Source organism: Balearica regulorum, chromosome 4 (genome assembly GCF_011004875.1).
Source record: "Balearica regulorum gibbericeps isolate bBalReg1 chromosome 4, bBalReg1.pri, whole genome shotgun sequence".
NCBI classification, from domain to species: Eukaryota; Metazoa; Chordata; class Aves; order Gruiformes; family Gruidae; genus Balearica; species Balearica regulorum.
The window spans coordinates 70,486,236-70,511,712 of record NC_046187.1 but is presented as its reverse complement, the minus strand read 5'-3'; the positions used below and the strand labels follow the sequence as shown (position 1 = coordinate 70,511,712).

The 25,477-nt window shown below is 37.6% G+C and overlaps 2 protein-coding genes across 6 annotated transcripts in view; one reads left to right on the top strand and one right to left on the bottom strand.

Annotated features, from left to right (window-relative positions):
- ABLIM2 (actin binding LIM protein family member 2) overlaps positions 1–25,477 on the top strand; it is a 341,805-nt gene that overhangs the window by 148,820 nt on the left and 167,508 nt on the right.
- The window catches only part of SH3TC1 (SH3 domain and tetratricopeptide repeats 1), a 30,236-nt gene continuing 9,412 nt past the window's right edge, over positions 4,654–25,477 (bottom strand). For 2 of the 6 annotated variants that reach the window (XM_075752563.1, XM_075752564.1), the window contains 14 exons: positions 22,856–22,961; positions 20,906–21,049; positions 20,086–20,263; positions 19,243–19,316; positions 18,194–18,389; positions 17,186–17,313; positions 14,984–15,025; positions 11,687–13,375; positions 10,818–10,998; positions 9,100–9,250; positions 6,968–7,090; positions 6,542–6,692; positions 5,459–5,655; positions 4,654–5,227 (listed from right to left, as the gene is read on the bottom strand). In XM_075752563.1, the coding sequence (XP_075608678.1) occupies positions 4,997–5,227; positions 5,459–5,655; positions 6,542–6,692; positions 6,968–7,090; positions 9,100–9,250; positions 10,818–10,998; positions 11,687–13,375; positions 14,984–15,025; positions 17,186–17,313; positions 18,194–18,389; positions 19,243–19,316; positions 20,086–20,263; positions 20,906–21,049; positions 22,856–22,961 (3,591 nt within the window). In that variant the 3' untranslated portion in view covers positions 4,654–4,996. Of the gene's footprint in view, positions 5,228–5,458; positions 5,656–6,541; positions 6,693–6,967; positions 7,091–9,099; positions 9,251–10,817; positions 10,999–11,686; positions 13,376–14,983; positions 15,026–17,185; positions 17,314–18,193; positions 18,390–19,242; positions 19,317–20,085; positions 20,264–20,905; positions 21,050–22,855; positions 22,962–25,477 lie in introns of those variants that run through there. The other 4 variants (XM_075752566.1, XM_075752565.1, XR_012835424.1 and 1 more) reach the window with 4 other exon arrangements.

Genomic DNA, 25,477 nt, shown 5'->3' with positions numbered 1-25,477 from the left:
TTGAGCAGATTTTGTACATCTGCTACATCAGGAAAAACACCTGCTGAAAATTTTCAAGTTTCCCAGCACATAACTCTCGTAAAGTAATTCAGCATCTAAATTACATGCAAATTTTATGATATTGTAAGTCAGAATAATCTTGCTTGGTTTGCCTTTTCATGCAAAGATACAATCCATTTAGTATGTCAGTGCCCTGCAAAGGCTATTTAATCTGCCACTCAGTGATTAAAGTGCCAGAGAAAGGTAAATATTCTGGGAAATGAAACATTCTGTTTCTTCTCTTCATTATCTGAAATGGCAAAATGAAGGCAGAAAATCATTAGAAGCAAAATATTTAGAGGAACATCTCCTTAGCACATCAGCAGACAATAACACCAGGCAGACATTTTATATTAAGTGGGAAAATAGCTACTAACTCTGCTAATATCTTTACTACATTTTCAGAAAAAGCGGTTTGCTCTGTAGGTTATGTAGTTTGAATGCCACTGCCTAGAATACTATAGCACCGGGCTCTTACAAAGCAATTCATATGGCGTTTTTCCTGACAAAACAAGTAGCTGTCAAAAGTTGACCATTTTAAACTAACACCAACAATTCTCAGCATATGCCTGCTTCTAACTGCATTACTAGGTTTCTTCTCTACCACAGTACTCTCTATTTGCCCTCCAGTTTTCCCGTTACCAAATAAAGCTGCGTACTACCTCAGAGCAGCCAACTTTCTCTAGGTGGACTGTGGACAAGTCAGTTGTCAGAACTTTAAGCATTTCAAAATAGCTTAGAATTATTATCTTCAACGCTTTTTGCTCCCTGCAAGTGTTCTGTTGCTTTCGTGGAGCATAGTTCCTTTGCAACAGAGCACCCCGATGCTTACCTGGGGAAGATCTATGTTTCTCTTGTCCTGGTAAAGGGACTTGAAGCCCTAGCTAGGATCCTGGTCATCATTTTTGAAAAAAATTTTTGAGCTGCTTTTGGGCTTTTTTTAAAGAGGTGTTAGATTTTAATTGGAAAGGAAGGGTAATGAAAGAACAGTGTGCTACTTCTACAGCTTTCTGAATTCCTTCCTTAACCTTCTGGGCTGGAGATCAGTGATGCAAAGCTAGAGAGTGCCACCGCGTGGCTAGAGACTCCCTTGGCTGGCAAACTCTGTAGCTTGTTTCCGCAAAAAAACGAAGTTAAAATTGAATGGATTAGGCCCTGAAAGTAAAAACATGAAGCAGACTTAACTTCCCTGAGGAGGCCAAAGTTGCAAAAATGAGGACATGAAAAACCAGTGGAGCTCTTACTCTAGTAAAAAGAGAGTAACGGATACCCAACGACCAGGAGTCCTGAGTGCCAGTTTCCACTCCAGAAACTGTACTTTATGCAGAGGTGCTTAATGCAAATCTTTCAGAGCATGGGTGATGGAACCCACCCTTCCTTTACTCCGAAGTGAGTTCCTGAGCCATGAGATGAAAGGACTGCACCCACTTTTACACAGGCCCAGAGAGCATGCAGAACTTGGTGTGCCTTTTTATCTAACCAGGAGAGATGGAGAGGACATGCTCCTCACCTACTGAGTAGGATACTCTGTATTTGCTTCGTTGGAAATGTGAGCTTCTACAGGCTGAGGAAAGTACAGTGGTTGAGGTCACTCCAGTAATTATGTATTCTGTATCGTGATAGCATCACTACCATTCCCTTCCCTGTAATCCCATTTTAAAAATGAAGGGATGACACCTGACAACATACGTCATTCCTGGATGAGAAACCACCACAGGTATCTGGCTCTAGATCTGACAAGGTTCTAGATATGTCACTGCTCGCAGGCACCAATTCGTGCCTTTGTGGAAGCAGAACCTTGTTATTTCAAATCAAGCAGAAGTGGCTACAGTGTGTCAGTGCCTGCAGAGCTTTTAACAGCTCAGCAGGGCTTTTTTGGCTCATTAAGAGTATCAAACTTTTGCTACTGACTAGCTATAGTACTAGTTCTGGGTAGAAGCCTTCTGAATGTACATCTGCTTCCTACATCTTTTTTTTCATTTATCATTCAAACATCCCGTTCCTCACTGTCTTTGCTAAAAAATGGACTCTGCAGAGATATGGTTTTTATACCCTATCTAGGAGGCATCTAGACTCCATCCTGTTCTGTCTTTTTGCTTCATTAAACTAGAAGAATGTTCTACCAGTTATCAAGCCAAAATTGCTCATTTATATAACAGCTATGGGAAAACAGAGTTTTATAATATCCCAAATAATCAGACTTTCATTTATAAAGACTTGCACCAGGAAGCACACCAGGTAACATTCATCTCTCCCATCTATAGTATTCTACATTGTAAGACAGTTGACCATTCCCTGATGCTAAAGAGAGTAGGGCCATCTAACAGGTGTCTCCTGAAGGGAAGATGAATCCTACCAGTCCTGATCAAAGGGAACAGAACTTAACAGTACAATCCTTTAGCCCAGTTTCAGTTCCTCCCAGAATTTGTAAGCTTGCTGGCTAAATGCATTGCATTTGTTATTGTAGAATCATAAAATGATGATGTGCTTCCTGGAGAAAAAGATGTATTTAAAGGTCTAACAGATCTTGAAACAGTTTTTAAAAACTTAAAATGCCATTTATGTACTTAATAGGAATGCAGTTCTTTCAAATCCTATGCCTATGATTCACTTTAACCGCACTGAGCAGGAAAACACAGAATTCCTGCGTCATCAGAGCAGGGAGGGAGAATTCAGGTACTGCCTTTTCAAAAGCCAGATGCATTTTTGTACATTCGAGGGAATGCCCAAGAAATTCAATGTGCTGTACACTGCTGCAGCACAATTTAACATTAAAGGGTGAATTAATAATGAAGGATTGGATTGCTATGAAAGCAAAAATTCTGTGGAACCAGGGCAACAAGATGAAGTAGCAATGCAAGAAAGAAGATAAGTCTTATCAGCAATTTGAATTCCAGATTAGGAAGTGCAGCTTCCTTTCCCAGAATACAGAGACTGTCTGAGATTACAGCAATCAGAACCAGAGAGAGGTTATAAAATTATCTAATCTGAAAGCCAAATGAAATGGAAAATAGACTGCCAAGCACTGAAAAGCAAGATAATGAACAGAGAGCAACATCCACAATTTTCCCAACTCTGCAGAGATCATGTAGGACTTTCGTTGAGTTTTCAGGTCAAGTCAAGGAAGAGGATATGGGATAATTAATTTCCCATGCTTAGTGGGACAATATGACACCAGTCTGAATCTCAGTCTTCAAGGTAAGTTCCTAAGACACCTGAACAGAAAAACTTTCAACTTTAATGCTTAGTCCCACTCCAATTGTGAGTGTCCCCCCCCCAAAAAAAAAATTGTGCACAGAATTGCTTTGAGCAGTACGCACATTCTACAATCGAGACATTAAAGGTCTGATTCACTATCCAACATAAAACTTTTCTATTTTTTAAAAGCAAAATGCTGAGATTATTTAATGATGCTGCATATTTACAAGCAAGGCACTGTCACGTTCATTATTTTCAGCCATCTCTTCAGCATGAAACTGAAAACACAGAAGCACTTAAGTTCGCTTTAGCATATCAGCTAAAGATGCACTTTCCACCTCCCTGGAGCGCATCCTAAGTGTCAGCCTATCTTGATAAATATAAGTATCCTCTCTCCCTTTAGGGAGGAAGTAAAAAAAAAAAAATTCACAAGGTCAAAAAGACAACAAAAGTCAGATACCTGAATGTATATATGGTAAAAGTGTTAGAGTATGCTGTGAGTGACAGATTTTAGGAAAAGAAAGATTCTTAGGCAAAGAACCAAAGCAATGAGAGCACATAGTACACAGACCAGAAAAAAAAGGGGAGGGGGTGTGTGTTTGCACCAGCTTTGGCAGTATAAGCAAATAAAATACAATATGTAGCCAACAACCCCTAGCTGGTTTCTGAGACTGCGTATGCATTTTCCAGACGCTTCCATCCTTTGTAGCGTCTCTCAAAAATAAACTAGCAGTTTCTGTATGGATTTTTTAGAGAAAAGGCATCATTTCAAAATGTACCTGAATATTTAATTGCAAGATTATCAGACTTTAAAACATTAACATTCCTTCTCAAAATATACATCTCAAAATGATCTAATATATCTTTCTACCATAGCTTTGATATGAAAATCTTTTGAGGCACAAAGATTTAGAACTATCAAAACTATCTATCTAGAATTTTGCAACTAAAGCAAAATATTACATTTCTCTGAACATAATGTAGTTATATGTAAGATGGTAGGAAATGCTGTAATAAGTCATTGAAGACAATATTGTCAGTTCTGAAAAAGGTCTGTTAAAAAACCCAGATAATTTGTCTTTGAAAAGCGAGCCTTCACATGACCACTGAAATCCACAAAACTGCAACTTACATATTAGTAGAGACTTCAGTTTTGGAAACCAGCTAGTTATAGTAAAGTGTACATAAGTGTTTTCAGGAATTAGAAGATAATCTTAACTAGTGCCTGTAAGTACTGCAGTCAGTGAATTTGATAGGAAATGGGGGGTGATGTCTGGGGAACTGGCTCAAACCAATTCTCAAATATCCCACCTAACATGGTTGTGCAAGTATTTATATGACATCAAGTAAATACTTGATGAGCTAGGTCATACAAGAAATAGGTCATGCAAAGAAAGCCACAATTTGTATAGAGTATTTCTTCTCTGTAACACTTTATTAAATATTTTTTCATTGCATCTATGCATTGATCTTTTTCCATTATCCAGCTAGGCAGAAACAGATAGCAAAGAATAATTTAGTTTAAAAAGACTGTTGGGTTTTGGTTTTATTTCACAGGCTGAGACTTAAACAAGTACAAGACTGTATATCTTGGGAGACAATAAAATGTAGTTCACTGTCATATAAAGTGGTAATTTAGTCTGGGATGTTGAGCTCCGGCTTACATAATGAGACATTGAATGCTTTTTGCATCCTCCTACAAAGCCGGTGCAATATTCCTCTAGGTACTTCTGTAGTAGACTGCATTTTCCAAAGATGCTTATGAACTCTTGTAACACTGATCAGGAGCTAAATTTATTCTCCTAACATTCAGCTCTGTTGCAAAGGTCCTTGCCTTTTGATAGAAGAAGAGAGACATTTCCCGATCCACAAGGAAGTTATGGTAGATGATTGCAAGTCTTGTGTAAATCTTCAGTTGAGCTTTTTTATTGCCCAGGTCCATGGCAGCAGCAAGTGCTAATTGATAATAGCCTGCTGCATCAAAGGGATCCTGAAATAAGAGACAGATATAGTACCCTCTATAGTACAACTGGTGTAACAGGACATTCAAACTCAGTTTATTAGGTATCAAGCAAGAATAATACAGATTCTGAACTTCAGTAGGTTTTCCCACTTTATTATTTACATTCTAAATGCGTAAAAACAGAATGTGGTGAAACCTGATGTTGTGAAACATTACTCAATGTAACAACTTTCTGCAGCAGTTTTTGGTATTTCTTACCTTAAGGTCATAGAATATAATGTCTCCTAAGATCAAGTACACCTTGACGTAATACAGCGTTTCCTCCTCAAACTCCAGAGGAGAGGAACAGAGGGACAAGGCCTTTAAATAAAAGTGTTCAGCTAGTTCACAGTGACCCAAATGATGATGGATGGCAGCCAGCCGATGGTAAGCTATTCGTTCATTTAGCTGATTTCCTAATGAGATAATTCATGAGTCAGGATAAAACCAAAGAGACAAAGTAGTCAAATTGTCTCAAGCCAAAATACATCTATGCTATTTTTTTTGTTTTATTTCTATATGGTACTTGCTGATCTTTTATTGAATAAAGGAAATTTTTGCTCAGAAGATACATGGACAAAACATGTCTTTTAAGAAAAATCCCACAGAATTCCTGAATTTCTCAGTGTAAGATTTGACAGTGTCTGGGACTTTCTTAAGAAATAACTATATTCATATCATGTATAGATACACACCCTCTGTGCATACTTACAAAGAACACAAATAGATTATTTTTACAGTAGCTAATGGGTATAAAGACTCCCTTGCCCCTCCCAGTACATACTTTACATCAGAAGTTATGACAAAAAGATCATTTTCAGACTGATCAAAATGACTTATCTGTGCATGTATGGAGGGATGAGAGGGTTCTTAATGAGTTGAACAGCTCTCAGATTCAAAGAGTAGTAATTTTGGAAACTAGCTCTAGCATTTTTCACTACTTTTTCCTAGGTCAGTTTACCAGTAAGGCTATGAGCAAATCTGAAAGAAATATGACACTCAAAACCTCTTGGGACAATATTATTCATTATTATTATAGCTTAGCTGTGAGAAGAACACTGAATTGGGACTTGGAATCCCAGGTTTAATTCTGTGCTCTATCAAAGGTTTTCCATATGATCTTGGGTTTAGAAGAGACAGCAATAAAGTTGTTCATTCTTGAATAGAAGCAAAAATAGCAATGGTAGGATTATGAAATCCTGGCAAGAAATCTAACTGAATTCAAAGGAAGACAGCTTTTTAAAATTCTGCCTTATTTTGGAGATATAAGTAATATTCAGCTGTAATTGAAATTGGTCTTACCTAAACTTACACTGAGTATAAGAGATGCTCTTGCATATTCCAGACTTTCCTCATAAATCTTCAGATTCACCAGCAATTCCACCAGTTTATTGCATAATCTGAGTTCAGTGTTTTTGTTGCCAGTCTTAACAGCAAGTGGAAGAGCCCTGTCCTGAAATGCATAAAAACAGCTTCAGTACTGCTGAACCCCAAGACAGGCTTCCATTTTTGTCATGTCAAGCAATTTCTGGTTTTATTTTGCTCTTTGCATAAGGCATATCTTACACCCAGGAGTTGCAACAGGTGAAATCTATTAACACCATGACAAAGTATTCAGCTGCAATAGGTTATAAACTGAGGGGATCAGCTTTTGGTTCAGCATTTGTTGAACACCTGCTGTGACGGGAGGGTACATAACTATTGATGCAGTAGAAAAACTGCACAAACCCTGTAGAAAGTCAATGCTTTCTCCTTTTCCCAAGTACCGTTGAAAAATATGTCTCCGGCAGCTTCAAATAATTCCATTCCTAAATTTGGATCTCCCGTGTAAAGAGCAGCATCCTGAGCAACCTGAAAAGAAAACAAGTAATTGGGAAAGAAAGAAAAACTTGGTTACTACTTGGTAAAAAAAAATCATAAATATTAGCAACTGAAAAAAGATCTTGTTAAGGCCTCTCATTATAAGGCAGAAAAGGCTATATGAGACCATGCTCTGCCTTTTTGGTACCCTGGTTTTGAGCAGGCCAGTTGCAGATGCTGAAGGGACAGAAGGGCTTGGGCATGTAGCGTTATGGTCTCCCTTTTTCTGGCAATAGTACCTTGCTGCCTTTGTCAGCACACGGCACTCAAACAGTAGTGCATCTGATAGCTGCAACATTAAATTTGAATTAAATTGCACTTAGAGAAATAAATTCTAATTGCAAGTTAGATATTGCTAACAGTGCAGATTTAAACGCCTGTGAAGTGAATTCTGTAAATAAATGTAGTTCCACTATCTTGTTATTCTGAAATAAATATATGCCATGTTTGCAAAAAGTACTTCATGAAAGGCAGCATGCATCCTCCCCAAAGCAAGGATACCAGGATACTCAGTTACTGATAGGATTAGTAGTAATGAGAAAGGGGATTCACACACGAAGCAAGTCAAAGAATCTTGCTTTGGTTTTGGAATCTTTAGTTTTCAAGTTGCATTCAATTAATACAAGTCCAGCTCTCTCCTTGAGCACAAAGGTAGCAATCGTTTTTCAGCCTCTTTTGGCTTCAGCACCTAAGGACTCTTGCATCACAGTTTTGGAAGTTGTTTTCCATGCAAGTTAGATGTGATGGCATAGCAGTCAACATTTTAGTGGGCAGATTCCTGCTTTGAAACTTTCCTCATGGAGAGGCACTGACTCTGCTCTAAAAACCAGGTTCCATATCTGCACAGTATGGAAACACACAAGCATGTCCCTGACCCACTCCTCCTCTTGGAGGAAATAAAGCAGATAGAGAAAATCATTCTACATGCTGATTTGGCTTTTGTGCCACTATGTAACTGACTTGGGGGCTATCAGCTATCATTTAGTAAAAGAAAAAGAAATAACAGGCCTATCACACTCTTCCTATAAGCACATTTATTCAGTTTTCCTGGTAAGTATTCAAAAATCATTAAAGTAGCCGCACATATTGAGTCTGAGTATGTTTAAAACATGAATGTGTTTCCTATGTTTTCCTGCTTCTTTGTAGAATTTTTTTCAAAACAACTACACATCTGTTGTTAAGATATTTTATTTAGAGATCATGTTTTGGTACCAGCCAAGACTCAGATCTTACTATATCAGGTTCTGTATACATCCTGCACTACAAGGCAGCAGAAACTAACTCCCAAACACTTCAGTGAATGGCTAGAAGCCATATAGACAGAGTCAGATCTGGGCTGCAGTGCAGCTCTGAGAAAGACTTCAGATCACCCAGTTTCAGCAGCCACAAGGTCTAGATCCCCGTTTGAGGCCATCTTTCAGCCTGTGTTATAGCACAGCAGTAGAAGCAGCACCAGGTCCCAGTTGGTTGCAGAGGGTCCGAGGTGCATGAGCCACATGCCTCCTGTCTCACTGTTGCAAAGGTGGCAGCAGCTCCAGCTGGCTCAGTGCCGGGCAAAGCACAGCCACAGAAGGAAAGCTTTAGATGCTTTGGAAATGCTTCCTGAAAAAGCTACTCTTCATTTTCCTGGGGAACTAGCCCATAAGCCAGTATGCCAAGATGATTATTAGCCATTATCCACCAGCACGTAGCACGCATACATGGTTTGATTGCTGTGGTGCTGTAGAGCTGGTAGATGAAGAAATACACAGAGTTTACAACGGAGCAGGCACTAGGAAAGGTCACTGCCCAAAATCTTTCTAGAGTCAAGCAACAAATAAAATGGAGCACCACCAGAAATTGCCGAGACTTTCAGCTGTTAAGCATTACGTGAATGGTGTTGGTATATGTTCAGAACATCAGTTAGCAAAATCTCTGGGATCGTTAAATATAATTACTCTTACCATGCCACCCGCACCATGTTAACAACATGTGCATGCCTGTAAGTGTTGACAACATACCTGAATATAAAGGTCCACAAGCTCATTCTGCCTCAGAACATAATATATCTTTCCTGCCCGTAGCCAAGCATAGGCCTCTTTCTCTTTTTTCTGGAGATCTATAAATATTCCAAGGCTTCTTTTGGTGTATTCCAGCGCTGATCTGTAAGCCCTGAAACAGAGGAAAACTGCTAATTATAGAGGGGCTCCTCAGAATTGGGATTGTTTTTCTTCATAACAAAAAAAGCTTTATGTTAATGTAAAAAACAATCTGTTTCCTCTAATGCACAATTATAATTTATCAGCTATATTCCATTAGTAACTAGCAAATTTGGTCTTTTTCCTCTTCCTTTTTTAGTTCAATCTGTTTCCTGTTAGGTTGTTATCACATTATGTTATTTCAGGATAGTTTATTTTAGATGTGTCCTTCCCTGACACTTCATGCTAGTGATAGGTGGGGAAAAAATCCTTCTTCATCTTTAGCTCTATCATTGTTTTTAATGATTATCATTTATAGCTTTTTCCTACAAGCCTCAGAAAGAAATTGTGTCTGTAAATTTTTTCTAAATATCATCTAGGCTTCAGACTTAACCACAATTCAAACTAATCGGCATTTGCAGAAAATCAAGACAGAATTAGTTCTAGAAGCACTTAAATTATCAGATCACTGGGCAGTGCAATTTTCTTTAAGTGTAAGGGCACTGTGCTCTCAGAAGTCATCACACATTTCATTAGGAGGTTCCTAGGATACATAAATTCCACATACTACATGCACACAAAGCAGCAGCATCTCCAGCTACTTAAATCCTATAAATTCCAGGTAGTTTGAAATCTTAACCAACAACTCCTTTGTCAGCCTCTCTAAAGGATTTTCACCAGCTATATCATTAAACAGCAGTGAACAAAGCAAAATAAATTAGGTGAGACACTCGGAAAGTTAAATCTTTGTACTACAGCCACTTAAAACTAAAATAAGCATCTACTCTCTTTCAAAAACTGAGGATATTTTTTCCATGCTTAGGTATGCTGGAAAATACCTGAACCTAAAGTGACTCCCTGAAGTGAGATATAGTAAGAAAAAAATCAGACAAAGCTGCCTTAAAAAAACACAGGTTTCTCTAGACAATTTTTAAAGTTTCCCCAGCACCTGTTAGTTACTATAAATTGACTTGTGCATTCTGTTTTTTCAATAAAGCAAAAAATTGGTATTCTGAAAATAAGAGCAGTATAGAAATTGCTGAGACTGACACTATGCAGTTTTGCACAGTCTTTGTGTTTATGTAAGTTTTGAAAAAAACATTTCCTCAAAGAAAAGCACTTACAGAGAGACAATTTGATGTCTAACCTGTTTGAAATATGCCATTTTGTTTCAAATGGAAAAGTTGTCTTGTAAAAATCTATCATCACAAACAAGTCACCTGCCAGCAGTAATGTTAAAGCTATAGCAATCATCAAGAGTTCCATAACACATAATAATTTTTAAATTTATTTACATAGATTTTAAAAATAATTTGGCTCTTGAAGTGGAGCTAATCCCTGCTCAACAGCTTGTCTCCCTTGAGAAATGATAGTTACTTAAAAAAAACACAAGAGAATTCTGGACTCTTCAATTCTAATAAAGTGTATTGGCAAAGCAGAATGAAAAAATGAGTTATATTCAGCTGTTGCAAAAATTGAGATCCTTTAGCATGACGAAAGTTACAATCTGAATAACAACGAAGTCATTCAGCATATCTTACCTTTCTGTTCCTAAAGACAAATAGAGCTGACTAATGGTTTCCAAAATTTGTCCCTCCAGAACTTTGTTGGACATCTTTCTAGCTAAAGATAGTTGATATTCATTGTAGATGACACACTGAGCCTCATTGGGAACAACTGTACTGTAGAACTGACACAGCAGTTTAATTGCTTGTAGTTGACCTAGGAGAATAGATTGGAAATACTAACATGAATCTATTTTAAAATGAAAGTTACATTACTTTTAAAAATAATTCATTCTTACTGTTTTACAAATTCAGCAGTCAATGAATAACAATATAAAAGTCATAACAAGAAGATTCCACTGCCAATTTCTTCATTCCCCAAGTTAACAAAGGCTAGAGGTTACTTCAAACGTGATTTCCAAAATAAAATGATAAAATAGTCACCTTACCTGCATAAGCTGCCTTAATCATGGTAGCAAGAATAAATAAAGCATGGGTCTTCTAAATACAACTAATTTATGCAAAAGTAATCCAGATTACTGAATGTTTTCATACTTTTAAACTCAAGTATGGTGCTGTTTGTACTACCAATGATATAACTGTTGTAAATATTATTGAACTTAGAAATCTCTAGACTTTTTACTAATTAAGTTACTTAAGGGTTTTTTTTTTTAACATTTCATTTTCCCTAACATTTCTGACAAACCTAAGTACAACCAGAAGAGCAAGCCAACATCCATTTATTTCTCTACCATTACGGGCCAGAGGAAAGACTTCAATCACTTCAGTAGCTGTCACATAACTGCATGTATGTCTTGCTTAAGGAACAACTATAACATACCTATATAAAAAATATTCCCAAACAGGATACATTTCATAACTTTGAGAGAAAAAAATATACTTACTTTCCAGATGACTTGTCTCCATTGCAACTAAAAAAGCCCATTCATAATAAAACCTTCCTTTTTCTCTTTGAGTTCCACCAACATAGTAACATCCTAGCTGAAGGAGGACTTGGATAAAGTCTAGGCCACAGTCCATACTTGGAAGTTTGGAGAATAGCTTCACTGCCCTGATGTAATAATGTTCTGCCAGCTTGCTGGCTGCTGCATGCAGGCAGAGTGCACCAAAGTTAGCCAGGGCTATAGCTTGGTTGTGGGTCACATTGGTCTGTTCTGAAAGACGCAGTGCTTTGTAGTAGCTCTCAGCAGCTTCTTTTGTATTGTTTGTTCTTTTCAAAGCAATAGCAAGCATATTATAAGCGATGCCTAGTTGTTGAGGACTGCTCCATGAAGAGCTTACAACAGCATTTAAAATGGCTAAAGCCACATCATATTGCCTGTAAAGAATGCATAACCAAGCAAGTGAAACCAAATAGTTAATAGTTTCCTCTGGCTTAGCAGAAACATTAGCATCCAGTGCTTTCATCATGTAAACAATGGCTTTTCCATACCATTTGTGGTGGCTGTAGAGTTTTGCTAAGCTAAGATAGATAATGCTGCATAGTCCTTGCTGCTCATTAGTAAACACAGAGGAAAGTGCTTGTATGAGGTAAGGTGCAATTTGGGATGGGAGTATTTGCCTGAGTTTTCTCAGGCCATAGAGCTTGGGAGCGTTTTTGATGACTAAATCAATCCTTTTCAAGGAATCCATTAAAGTACTGGAGCTCTGGGAAGATGTGACCTTTATGCAGCTCAATACAATGTGCGGCAAACACTTTTCATTGTAGGACTCTGCTAGTTTGAAATAACAGTTGTTAGATAAGTTGTTTTGTAAACCCAAGTCATTAAGCAACAGTTGAAACCTTTCCAAGAATGGTAGTGCCTCTTCATGCTGTTTGCGTGCACTGTAATGTTTTGCCAGTAGAAAGCACGCCCTTGCCTCTGCATGTTTGTTCTGGCTTAAAATTGTCCTCTTCAGAGCATACTTTAGAATATCTGACTCCAGGTCAGCACTGCAAATGTAGTTGGGAATTCCCATGAGAAGAGATGTAGCCTTGTCAAAAACATGAGCACATTTTTCTTTGTTCTTCTGTGTCAAGTAGATGACTGTGAGATTTGTATAAAGAGCAATTACAAAGTACAAATCACTAAACCCTCCAGCTACTGCTCCCAACGCTTCCTCAAAATACACCCGAGCTTGGGAAAACTTCAGCTTTTTAACACTGAGCCTGCCTAAGAGAAAGCACAGCCTTGCTAGTGCCCAGGACATACCTGCTTTCTTTGCTGCTTCCCTTGCTAATCTAAAAAAGCTAACCAGTTCTTCTTCTTCTGAAAACCCATAAAACATGCTATTGATAAATGGATAAGAGAAATCATACAGGTTTTTGAAGTTTCTCTCATACTCCTTCCTATTTAAGAAGAGTAACAATGAGTCAAGGATGTCAGATGCTGGAACATCATCTTGATGTATGTGAAAGCAAGGTCCTTCAGGTGGAGGAAAGATTTCTGTATTTGGAGAGCTAGCAGAATCCTTTCCTTCAGTAGTTGGCTCTTCTGCCTGAGTGACCTCCAAATTCTTGAAGTTCTTCAGGAATTCTTCTATCTTGCCATTCTTGCTAATGGATCCTGTGCTAGAATATGAGCATGGAATTTCTGAAATTCAAAAATAAATTACAGATCACGACTTCATGTGTGCATGCCCACAAAGATCTTTGATAGACCAACAAAAACATTTATCAGTAGGAGATGCTGTGAAGAAAACATTCTGTAGACATACTGTGTTTTCTTAACAGTATGTCTAGGAGACAAGCCAAGGTGGAGAAAGTGAGAGATCAAGAAGAATCAGGGAGGAACAAGTATGGGAGACTGGAGGTGTGGTGATAAACAGGACCTGCCACATGTAAGCAGGTTGCTGATCAGCACGTTTGCCTAACCAGGCCCTGTGCCTGATCCAACAGTAATTCAGCTGAAGTCCAACACAAAAACTGGTTTGTATCTGAGTATATCTCAAAAAGTATACTCTGAGCGTATATTCTGTTCTCTTTGTGCGTATATGAGCATGAGAGATCTGCCAATGAATTACAATGCAGACTAGCTGGTAAGCAGATGATCAGAATCTGAAAAGACTCAAGGTCTGAACTGGAGGCTCAATAAAGGGCCCAAGGTCAGGGCATGGATACTGGATGGACTTCAGGTCTAAGGGAACTGTGACTTTGAGCATGCAAGTTGAGTAAGTGTATGTCTATGTCCTGATAGAAAGCTAAGGCAGGTTAGCCAGGGGGGTAAGACGGAGCTATTTGAGTTGTTGAAGTGGGTGCTACGAGGGTGCCTGCAAAGGTGCTGTTCTCCTGTCCACATTATCTGTGTGCCCTGCCGTGCCTATGTAATGTGTAATCAGATTTCTTCCTTCAATCAAATACCAACCCGGATTGCTAGCACAGATTAATTTTCTCAAAATTACCAAGTCCGTGGTGATTGATGTGGCCATTGATCTAAATTCTCCCAGTACTGACATTGTTGAATATCTTACAGATACAGAAAAAGACAAACATGCCATCATTTCTTTAGTCCTCCCACTGTTATCCAGCCAAGGCCATAGGGAGGGACTAGGGATGTAGTTAGTCATAGTCAGTGTAAAGCTTACAGCTGCATATCAACAGGAGCTTATTGAATTTGCAGATTTAGAGTTCAGTTTCCTTAGAATGCCATTTCTGAAACTGTTCAGCAGAATCATAAATACAAAAATTGGTATTTAGAAAAATGTAGTACAATACAAGTAATGATAGTGACAGCTTAGCAACTAAATGCCAAAGGGAAATCTGCATCCTCATCAAAATAACTCCTTTGGGAAATATATTTATGGGATGAAGTTTTCTTGCAGATGGAAAATCTGCTGGAATTCAAAACCAGCACTTGCCAGGTGCCCCATAAACAGTATTTTGCCCTGTTAAACAAGGCGGGGGGGGGGGGGGGGGGGGGGGGGGCCAGAGGGTGGTGCATGTGCATCACAGCAGTAAAAATAAGTCATACAGTTTGCAGTTGGATAGCAAGGTCCAAGACAGACATCTGATATCAGTGAAAACTCTCAATGTCTTACAACAAAACCTAGTGAGAAAGGGTTACAGCAAAACCTAGGAAAGCAAACAATGAGACAATAAAGTTAGAATGCGAAGACACATTAGAAGGAGAAAAGCTGCCAAAGATACCAAAAATATCAGGAGTCATTTAACTGTATGTAAAAAATGTATGCATATGAATTACCACATTCATGAGCTTTCTGAAATTCTGGTTCTTCTAATTGGTCTGTAAGAAAGAAAAAAGTCATCTTAGTTATGGTGTCTTAGTTCTTTTTCAGTCTTACATATCCTAAAATAAGGCTATTTTTTAGTTCAGAATTCTTTATGGTCAGAAGAATTGGATGTGTCCTGGAAATTTAGAAGAGAAGAAATTACTAAGCCTGATCCAAAGCTAACGGTTACTAGGGACTTACTCTCCTGCTGATACAATTCACTGCTTTCTACATGGTTATCATCATGAACCTACCACTGCTCAGTCAGGTGGGGAGGCGTCTGCATATTGCAGTTAGAATTAAAGCCAATCTGTTCTGCATGAGGGATGATGCGTCACTGCTGCATTAGAATACAAGTGGGCAGCGTAGACACAATCATTCCCCACAACCCGCCCCTAAAACAAGATAACAAAAAGCCCTTAACATTACTGAGACAAGTTTTAGCATCACTCCGAGGGTGGGGGAAAATAATTATTTAGGGTAGTTTGTGTAGTTAAGTGTCAGATTTTTGTGGCCATTCCAATAGCATGCAGATGAAAACCCCCTGTATCTATTCTTTTAAAAGGTGTAGCTTTACATTCTATAGACATTACTACTATAAATCTAGGTTTAAATGTCTAACATAGCACATCTGTAGAACATTTAAGAATTAACTATTTTGTGTAGAAGATATTTCTCAAGGTATTTCAGTTGTCATGCTGCATTTCAGGGTTATATTCACTGTCTTTCATACACTAGATGCAAAGTACTGAGTGTGTGAAGAATCTCTCAAAGCAGAGGCTTACAGAACTACATCTATTTAAGCTGAGGGAAAGCTGTTTTACTAGCCTTTAAGAATGACCTCTCACTGACTGTTTACTTCTGGATATCCTTTCTTTAAATGCTTTCCTGAATTTGGTGGACAAATGCCACAGATGTTTACAATAGTTGTAACTTAATGCTCTGAATATCTGATTGGGGAAGTGGTCATAAGTAAATACTTCTCATTAGATTGATGTAGATGGAAGGAATCAAAAACCCATTTACTCAGATCACACAACAAAACATCAAGTAAACATTGAAGACACTTGCTCTGGGTAAGTCAAGTTATGCTGATCAATTGTGCAGTTTAAGAGAAAAAAGTGATAAAGATGGTACTATTAGCTGGAGAAGATGTGAAAAGAAGTTGGCACTTGTAAAGATTGAGAGGAAGTGAGACATAGTAAAAACATGCAGCAAGCAAAAATAGCAGTATGCCCATGAAGCCCATGAGATTGTTTTAGTGCCTAATGGAGGTCTGAGCTTTTGTTCCCAGGCTTTTCATTTCGGTAAGGAAGGCCAGATATGAAGTCATTTTGCACATTGACATGAGCTGCATTTTGCTACTCAAGTCTGACATGCCTTAGTTACCGTTCACACACATGCTGATTTGCGGAATTAAACCAATGCACCTGAGTCAAACCTACACACCCACCCCTTTCAAGTTGGAGCCCAGAGGCCTGTCTCTTAGGATGGCACTAATGCAGATAAAATTTGCTAGATATTTGACAAGCATACGCATTGCCACAGAACAGCCTGTGGAGGGATGAGAAATTGCTGCTCCAGTTCAGCAAGACAATTATATTACACTACCTTACACTAAGTCTGTAACCTCAATTATCACAATTAGTTTGTGTAAAGCTTGAGCACTTAGAGAAATAACAGCTGTATCTGAGATAATGTAGCTAAAAGTATATTTTTCTCTTTCTATGAATAGATTTTTCTATTTTTTGATACCTTTGAAAGTTAAATCAAGCACAAAGAGGTTTGTTTGCATTAGCTGTCAATAATTATTACGCCACCTTTCCTAAGATGAATAAAAAGCCAGCAGTATTTGGGTGAACATACTGCCTTTTATAACACAGCACTCTGACATTTGAAACAGTTTTTAAAACTCCACTGTTTAATTCACTCTAAAAAAGGACACAGAATTGTAAATGCTCTGCTGGGAAAAGTCTTACATCAGCAGAAGAGTAGCAGAGACCATATAAAGGGTTTTTACTTGCCATATCTATGATCAAACTGAATACCAAGATATGTCAAAGTAGGTATAAATGCTGGAATCTCATTGAAATAATAATAAAATCAGTCATAACAGGTACATAGGAACTGCATATGTATCTTGTGCAGTAAAAAGGAGTAAAACTCATACTTACCTATTCTATACACTGAACAAACATCTGTAATGGAGGTTTGTTTCAACAAATGTACCACTTCTTCCAAATTTTTTTCTTTTGAGAAAAAAGATAGCTCTTCTGCTTCAAGAAAATCCAGGTCTTGTGGCCTAACAAAGAAAGGAGCAACTTGGAAGCTGTCTGAAAGTAGATTGGGCTTGAGGAGCTCACTACATCAGTCAAATTGGAGCTCGTTAGAGAAACTAATACAACCTGAACATTGTAGGTCCTGTTGTGTTCAAAATTAGTATCAGTCATATTTCTAAACATACATACAAACTGATAGTAGCTATGCTTGCAGCTAACAGTTTCTGCCATATCAGAGTAAGTTTTATGTCTGTGTCACGGCATACCATTTTATGAGAGAATTTATTAAAATCACAAATCTTTAAGGAAATTATGGTATTGATTTTCTAATATAACCTTAAAGTTACACATCAAATGGATTTGCAAACAACATTTAAGAACTGCTTGTTTGAGCATGCAAACAGTCCAGACGTATTAGTAAGAGCAGCCTATTTGCATGGTGCCAATGCATGCTGAAATGCACACTTTTTATAGGTTTCTGTCTGCATCACAAGCAGTTATTTGTGAGAGGAGCCCCATTTGAAGCAAGTTAAGGCCTGTAATTGAGGGTGCTATCAAAAACAGAACTTGGATGTTTTAACTTAGATTGAGACACCAGCAAAAATGGAATCTTCTGTAAGAGTAAAGCTTCTTGGATCTTGTGATCCAAAGAATACAGACTGAACCAGATATAAACACCTACAGCAACCCTTTTTCCCCAGTAAGAAACTCAGGTACAGGCTGATAATATTTTCCAACATTTAAGCAGACTTTGTATTTCATTTTCTTCACATTTGTTTTGACTGATACACACTATGACAATTCTCATTTAAAAACCACAAAAAAACAAACTCGAGTTTAACAGTATTTTAAAACTCAAGAGACTGTCTCTTTTTGTTTATGAGTTAAACACATATGACTTACTTATTTCTAGATAAGTCCAGTTTAACATGACTTGTCTTTACAAAACCTATTTGGCCAGTAAACACATGTCTTCCAAGAAACCATTCCATGCATTCAATGAAGTAGCCAAGGATCTCAATTTTGTCCCCTTCCTGGAAACTAATCTCTTCCAGCACAATACTTTCATAATTCATCACAGCTAGACAGGATCCCATTGCTGTGTAATAAGGAAATAAATAATATTTGCAGATAAAGTAATTCAACAATACAAATACAATTAATAGGATTGAAACTCAGCAGAAGAACATACTTAGCAAGAGACATTCCTGGAACTCGTGAGTTGCACATCCGATGGGGCAAGATTTAAAGCATCCAAACCTAGTTGTTTGGTTTGAGCAATTAGAATTGTAAATAACAGCATAAGAATCATCATTTCCCGGCCATTAGAAAGCAAAGTCTGAAATGTTTTCAAAATTCTAGCAAACTTTATCATGAAGCAACAAAAAGAAAGTTTTTAAGTCCCTACTTTCCCTCTTATAAAAGGGTCTGAACATGGGCCAGAGTAAAAACATTTGAACCAACTGATAAAATACCTATTGGATAAATATGCAGTTATTTACCAGTAAATACAGTATTAAAACTGACACGTATGGTAGAAAATAAGCCCTATTTAGCCTCGGAACATCTGTAGAAGTTTTATTTCTCTGGTAGTATTAGATAAAGCAATACAAGTGTGAAAGATCCACAATAATTACATTGGTGCATGTTCTTATTTTAAAGTTTGTCATCAAATCTACAGAGGCATCCTCAACTTACTACTCTTCAATACTTTTTGCATCTACTTCATACAGTATTTAGGAGGAAAAAGGGGAGAGAGAAGCCTTTAGAGTTTAACTTAACTTAGGCAGAGATTTATGGTCTCACTTATTTTATGCAATGTAATTTTGAAAGCTGTTTTTCTATCCTAATACAATGGAAAAAACTTACTGAACCCTTTCAAGTCTGTCCTAACAAAAACATAGAATAAGTTTGGGAGGTTTTTAATGCTGATGTTTGATGGAGTTTCTTACCAACTTTACTGATGGGTTGAGATTCAGTTTTGTGTGCAAAATCAACAGGATTAGAATACCCTTTAAGAAACCATCTGAAAGTAGAAAAAGAAATTGAAGTTAGTGTATAAGACACTTCACTAAGTGTTGTGACACTAACACTGGTATTTTAAATCCATTTGAAAACAGATGCACCCCTCCCACAACTGCCTTTCAATTTCAGCACTGTCCATACACTTCAGACACAGCTATGTTTTGAGTAATTCAGTAATAAGAGAAGCGTAACTTCTCAGTTAGGTTCGTTTGACTGAAAGTCATGCTATTTCTCCCTGCCCAAGGTCATAGAAAAATTCCAGCTTTTTAACTGCCAAAAGCACCAAGAATGAATGATTTTCTGGTGATTCCTAAAGTGAGTCCATTGATAAGTTCATTGATGTAATTTTGGCTTTATAGCAATTATGAGCTTGGACACAAACTTGAAACAAACTGCATTAAGGCAGTGGGTGGCTCCTATCAATAGCATTGAGTAGAAACACTGTTAGCCTGTTACCATCCACATTTCCAAGCATCCTGAAAAATGACAATTCTAACTTTATGTTATTCTAGAAATGTTCATAGATTTTATTTCAGACTCAGGAAAGCGCAATAGCTAACTCACAAGAGGGTAAGCCATCTTTAAATACTGTTCTGCAGGTATCTGGATTAATTTCAGTTGTGTGGTATGGAAGAAAATGGAGCATTTGTTCTCAGTGTTAACGGAAGATGAATTTTCCATAACAAGCTACCAGTCAGAGACACCTCTGTCTAAGCAGACATGTATATATGAAACAGATGTATATGAAATAGGTAGAGTCAGGTACCTACTGATGAAAAGGGATCAACGGCTCTGGAGAAGCATTAGACAGCACTGTCTTGTCACCATCCACAGATCCACCTGTTACATCTTTAGTAAAAGACCCAGTCTCAAAATAAGTGTTTATTTCATTGTCTGTAGCCATTATCTTTCTTATCAGATTGTCAGGACATAAAACAAAAAATGCCCCTAAAATGAAAGCAGTGGAGCAGATGTCATTTTATGTAATGTTTTAAAGTCATACAAGCTTTAAAATTGGCTTCACAAACATCAGTAATATTCAATTAGAAATTGAATATCTGAGATTTCACAAGAATTTTCTTTCTGATTGTCAGATATTCATACTTTTCTATCTAGTTTCTCTTTCAGTAAAAAAAGGCAGAGCTGAGGTATTTGACAAAGTGTAGAACCTTCTTCTACTGCAACATTTTGCATGTTCCTATTGCAATAATCAACAATCCATCTAGCCCAACACTCATCACCAGTGGCAGCAGGTAATGCTATTTAGGAGAAGGACATGAGCCTGGCAACTACCAGTAATCTCTCTCCCATACATCTCCAGTAATATTAAGCAAGTTGGAATCTACATCCCTCCCTAATCCTTTTGATATCCATTTGTGGACCAGTTGTACATGAATTTCTCTAATCTCCCTATGATCCTACTGAACCCAATCTGTGTTTGTTCCTTTATCTTCTCTTTCTGGTGCATTTGGAGTGAATATTTTTAAATTTCAGCTTCATTAAGTATTTGAATAGGTCTTAATATTTGATTTTAGGATTTTAAAGAAATGCGCTTCTCAACTTAGCCTTGGCATATACAGTCTTCCTTACCTTCCTGTACTAGCAGGCTTCTGTACATCAAATGTAATGATTTTTCATTTATACAGACTTCAATGCCTGCTTCTTCCTCCTCTTGAGGATAGAGCCAGAAAGATTCATCTAGAAATAAATTCTCCATGCAATGATTTATAAAACCTAGGGGGGGGAAAAAATCTGATTTGTTTTCTTTGCAGTTTTACGGTATTATACAAGAAAATAACCTTTCAGAAAGTCAGAGACTGGGGTATGCATTCAGATAACTGTATTATTGCTTAACCCACAATGTGTAACTAATTTCACTAGGTAGAATTGGCAAAATTACACACATTAAGTCACATGCATTACAACTACTTGTAATGCTTAGCTCTCAAACTACACCTAAAAGGCGCACAACTTTTCTGTGCCTAATCCTGCTGAAAAAGCAGACCATGTTCTCCCCTTATGAGGATTCCCTATAGTTTAGCTATATTTGAAAGGTTTGGAGTCTGAAAGAGGTAATCACTAGAGAGCGTTCAGCAACAAGTGCTTAGCACCACTTAATAACAGATGACTGGAAATAATCTCAAAAATAATCTCTTTATAAATTTGTTGCCCAATTCAGCTGCGGCAATTTATGCAGATACTGAGCCTGGGTATTAGATTCCTGGAATTTCTTTGGGACAGAGATGTTGCTGCATACCAGAGTCACATAAATCACAAGAAGGTAGTGCTTGACCTTGGAAACTGGGACTCCTTGCATTAGGAATTTGGGCTTTCAAAGCTGTATGATAGTTACAAGGAGATCTGGATTGGTTTATCATAATCAGCATGGTATACATAGTAGACTATTACTTAAAGGGCCAATATTAATACATTAGCAAATCCTTTGTGCAAAAAGTCATGATGAAGCGGGAAGTGGACAGATCAGTGATTAAGATGCTACTCCACTATTTGGAAGATGCTGAATCAATTCTGTTAGCCACAGCGTTGCCTAAGAAGAAACTTCTTGTGCTTTCTCTAAAAAATTGGATTGAGACAGTATTTTTTCTAGTTCTTTAGGGAGCTTTTTAAAATACAAAAGAGCAAGTAAATAGCAAACATTAAATTAAAAATAACATTATTTTAAATTAGTCCGACGGAAACAGGCAAATTCAACAGTAATGCACACAAGTTCACCATACATAGAAGAAAAAATAAAGTGAACAAAATGGAGACAAAGATCTGATTCAAATGCTATTCTTCAGAAAAGACCTGTGAAGTTATAGGATACTAAAAATGGAACTCAAATCAATGGCTTCCTGTTGTTACAAGAGGCATGCTCAGATTTAGAAACAAAACTTAAGCATGCAAAGCATATGAAGCAATCGTTTTACTTGGTATTTCCTCTGAAGCTTTACCAACTCTGTCCAGTTTGCTCACTACTATCAGGAAAGATGTGGAGCAACTAGAAGAGTCCAGTGGGAAGCACGATCAGAGGTCTAGAAAATACACTCTGCAAAGAAGGATTACAGGAATTAGGCTTGATTTTCCTGGTGAAAACAACACTGAGCAGAAGTGCAGGTTAGAAGTCTCCAAACAGGTATTAGCATGGTGCAAGGAAAGAGGAATAACCTCGACATGTCTACAGCAGAAAAAGCTGTAAAAGCATTTAAGTTGCAGCACAGGTTAGACTTTAGGACAAAACCACCTGGACTGGAATAGGCTTTTTAGAAAGAAGATATGACCTGATTCTGGAGTATCTAACTTAGACAAGACATCTGCCAAGAACAATAGCTGTTGTCTGCTTTGGGACAAAGGCAGGTTTCTCCTGGAGGTTGGAGGGTTTCTCCAGCCCTATCAGTAGTACCCAATGCAGGAACATCACTTACTGCTATTAGGAAAAAGAATCTCAAAATCCTGTTCAACAAGTTCCCAGTCAATCAGAAATTGTGTGTAGGGAAATAGAAAAGCATATTGAACTGTTGTATGGTGAAACAGCTTTACCCAGTGAGTGGTAGGTCTGAAACTTCCATATTTCCTCAAAAGTTTTAAATGTCACCACTATTAGATCTTGATCACTGTGAATAGACAGCAGTCTGGCAGAGAGCTCCTACAAAAAAATCAAACCCAATATTTTAATTACTATTATACTAGACCTGAGCACAGTTTCTCACTAGGTAACACTTATGCTAAAATGCCACATATTAAGGATAAAGAAATCATCCAGGATTTTACCTATGACATATCTGTTTTTTAACCCATACCTACAACATACTATTAGCCAAATTTTAATCTGATTTTTTCTTACCAATTGTACCAACATTTCCAGTGAGATTAGAGGAATTAAGACCTCAGGACTGACCATAGTGAGTGAGACTAAAGGCCTGTCTGGTTCAGACACATCCACGTATAGTGGCCAGTATTCTCTATTTGGAGTGTGAAAGCCAGGCAAGCATCCAGTGGTACTTTCCAAGAATACCCTCCTAGCACAGAGCAATTTACAGCTTGGGAACTGCCTTTGCCAGACACCTGGGCATTGATATTAAATAGTGGAAAGGGTTTATTTTTGTTTGTTGGTTTAGGTATTTTTAATTAAGATTTCTCTAGGTCACTTGAACCACCCTAAATTTTTAGGATCCACAACATCCTGATCTAGGTTAGCCTCAGAGCTCCGGACCCATATGAAGACACAACTCCTTTGATGCATCTTTGAACCTGCTACCTGGTAGCTTCAGTCTTGTTCCAGGGCAAACACTGAATAGTCATTCTCTAGTTCACTTTTTTCATGGTTAAGACAATTAAATAAACTGGAGTTTGTGGGTTTGGGTTTTTTTGTTTGAGTTTAAAATGCAGTAAGATCCTCCTCTTCTCATTTGTACTGGTTTGTGTTGCTACAGTAGCATTAAATTGTGCATTTAACAAAGATGAGCAGTGATAGTTGTAAATGATAATGATAAAGAATTTCAGAAATGCTAAAATGGAGAACTAGATAAACCTTCAAATAAGTGAAAGAAATATAGATTTTGATGGATTCTAGCCAAAGAGCAGGTAACACAATCTGGTTGCAATTCAGTTAGTAGCTTAGAAACAGGGCTCTCCAATAATGCTGGCTACTATCTTTCAGGGAAATGCAAAGAACTGTGGCAATTTAGGAGACAAGTATCTGAACCAGTATCTCAGAGAATAAATCAGATGCAAAGCTAACAGATATAATACTACTGTATCATTTCCCTTTACCCTTGCTCCTGTCACATCAAAATTGAATCTTAAAACAATTTAAAGACTGATCAAGAAACTGATTCTAACTCTGGAAAAAAAAAAGAAAAAAATTCCCTCAAACAGTTTCTGGAATCTGAGCAAAATGGAGTTGATCCACTGTTTTTACTGTTACCTTGTGATTTTAAAAGATCTCTGAATTAATTCTGTTTAACTTCCATATTTTCAATTAACATAACATGAACAGATTAAAATAGTAATCCCTTTTTGAAAAGGGAAAAAAGTCCAGCTTAAGCCTCTTCAACAGACATGCCTCATCACTGCTTTGATCTTCTGCATGCCCCTTTCTACACTAGATTAAATATTAACGAGAGCCTGAAATCTATTAATAAATTGCCAACACATGCTAAAATATCTCAGCCTCAAGGGCTTTATGCACTGCTGAATATCAAAACAACATTCTAAGGAAACTTATCATTATAAATCTTGCTTCCTTCAAAGTCCTTTTCCCAGTCTGTTTCTAATAAGGCCACAAATCTAGTCTATTTGTGTGCTGTTTTTCTTCTCCTCATGATTCTCCTTTTCTCCATCTCTCCCTAAACAAAAGCCAGAGCAGCAGAACAACAGACTGTTTTCACAGCCACAGAATCAACAGGCTGGTGATGGAGAGTTCACAACACACGAAGGGAAAATCATGTAGAAACACACGCATCCAAGAGTCAAAGCCACAACTAATTAAGATTTCAGTGTTTGGCTTACTAGCGAAGGAGGCCGGAACTCATGGCTCAGAAAAACGGATACCAAAGGTCAAATGGTGCCATCGTGCTTTTTCCATCAAAGAGGGAAGAGGAGACTTAAAATTTTATTTCTAGCAAACCTCATTGGTTGTAGAGGATGTGTTTCCTGTATACAAACATATTAAAGACAGTAATAAAAATTGGCCAACCCTCTTGTGTGCTCTTTAAAGTTATGGCCATGTAGCCTTAGGAAGTCCAATATTTATGCTGTTCTCCTTCAGACTTCCTCTTTGGCTTAGCAGTGGGCTTCCTGGGTAACTTTCATGCCAAATGACTCCACTGGAAACTGAAGTGTCAATATGTGGACAAATTAAAAAAAAATCCATTATTTCCTTTGATGTACATCAAAGCAGAATATTTTTAAAATAAAACACTTCGATGCCTTATTTGGCTGGGTTTATTTATTTTGCATCAATTTGGTGGTCCAGTCTTTTTCAATAGTTCAATATTTCTAACGTCTCTAAATAGTTTTGGGCCATGAGAAACTCTGGTCACTCAAATTCAAGCAAACAGCATGCAGATGGAAACAGGACCCAAATATCTCACAAGGTATTTCAGTGGCACAGGGTGTATTCTCTGAATAAATAAAGCAATTCCCAAGCAATTGACTTAC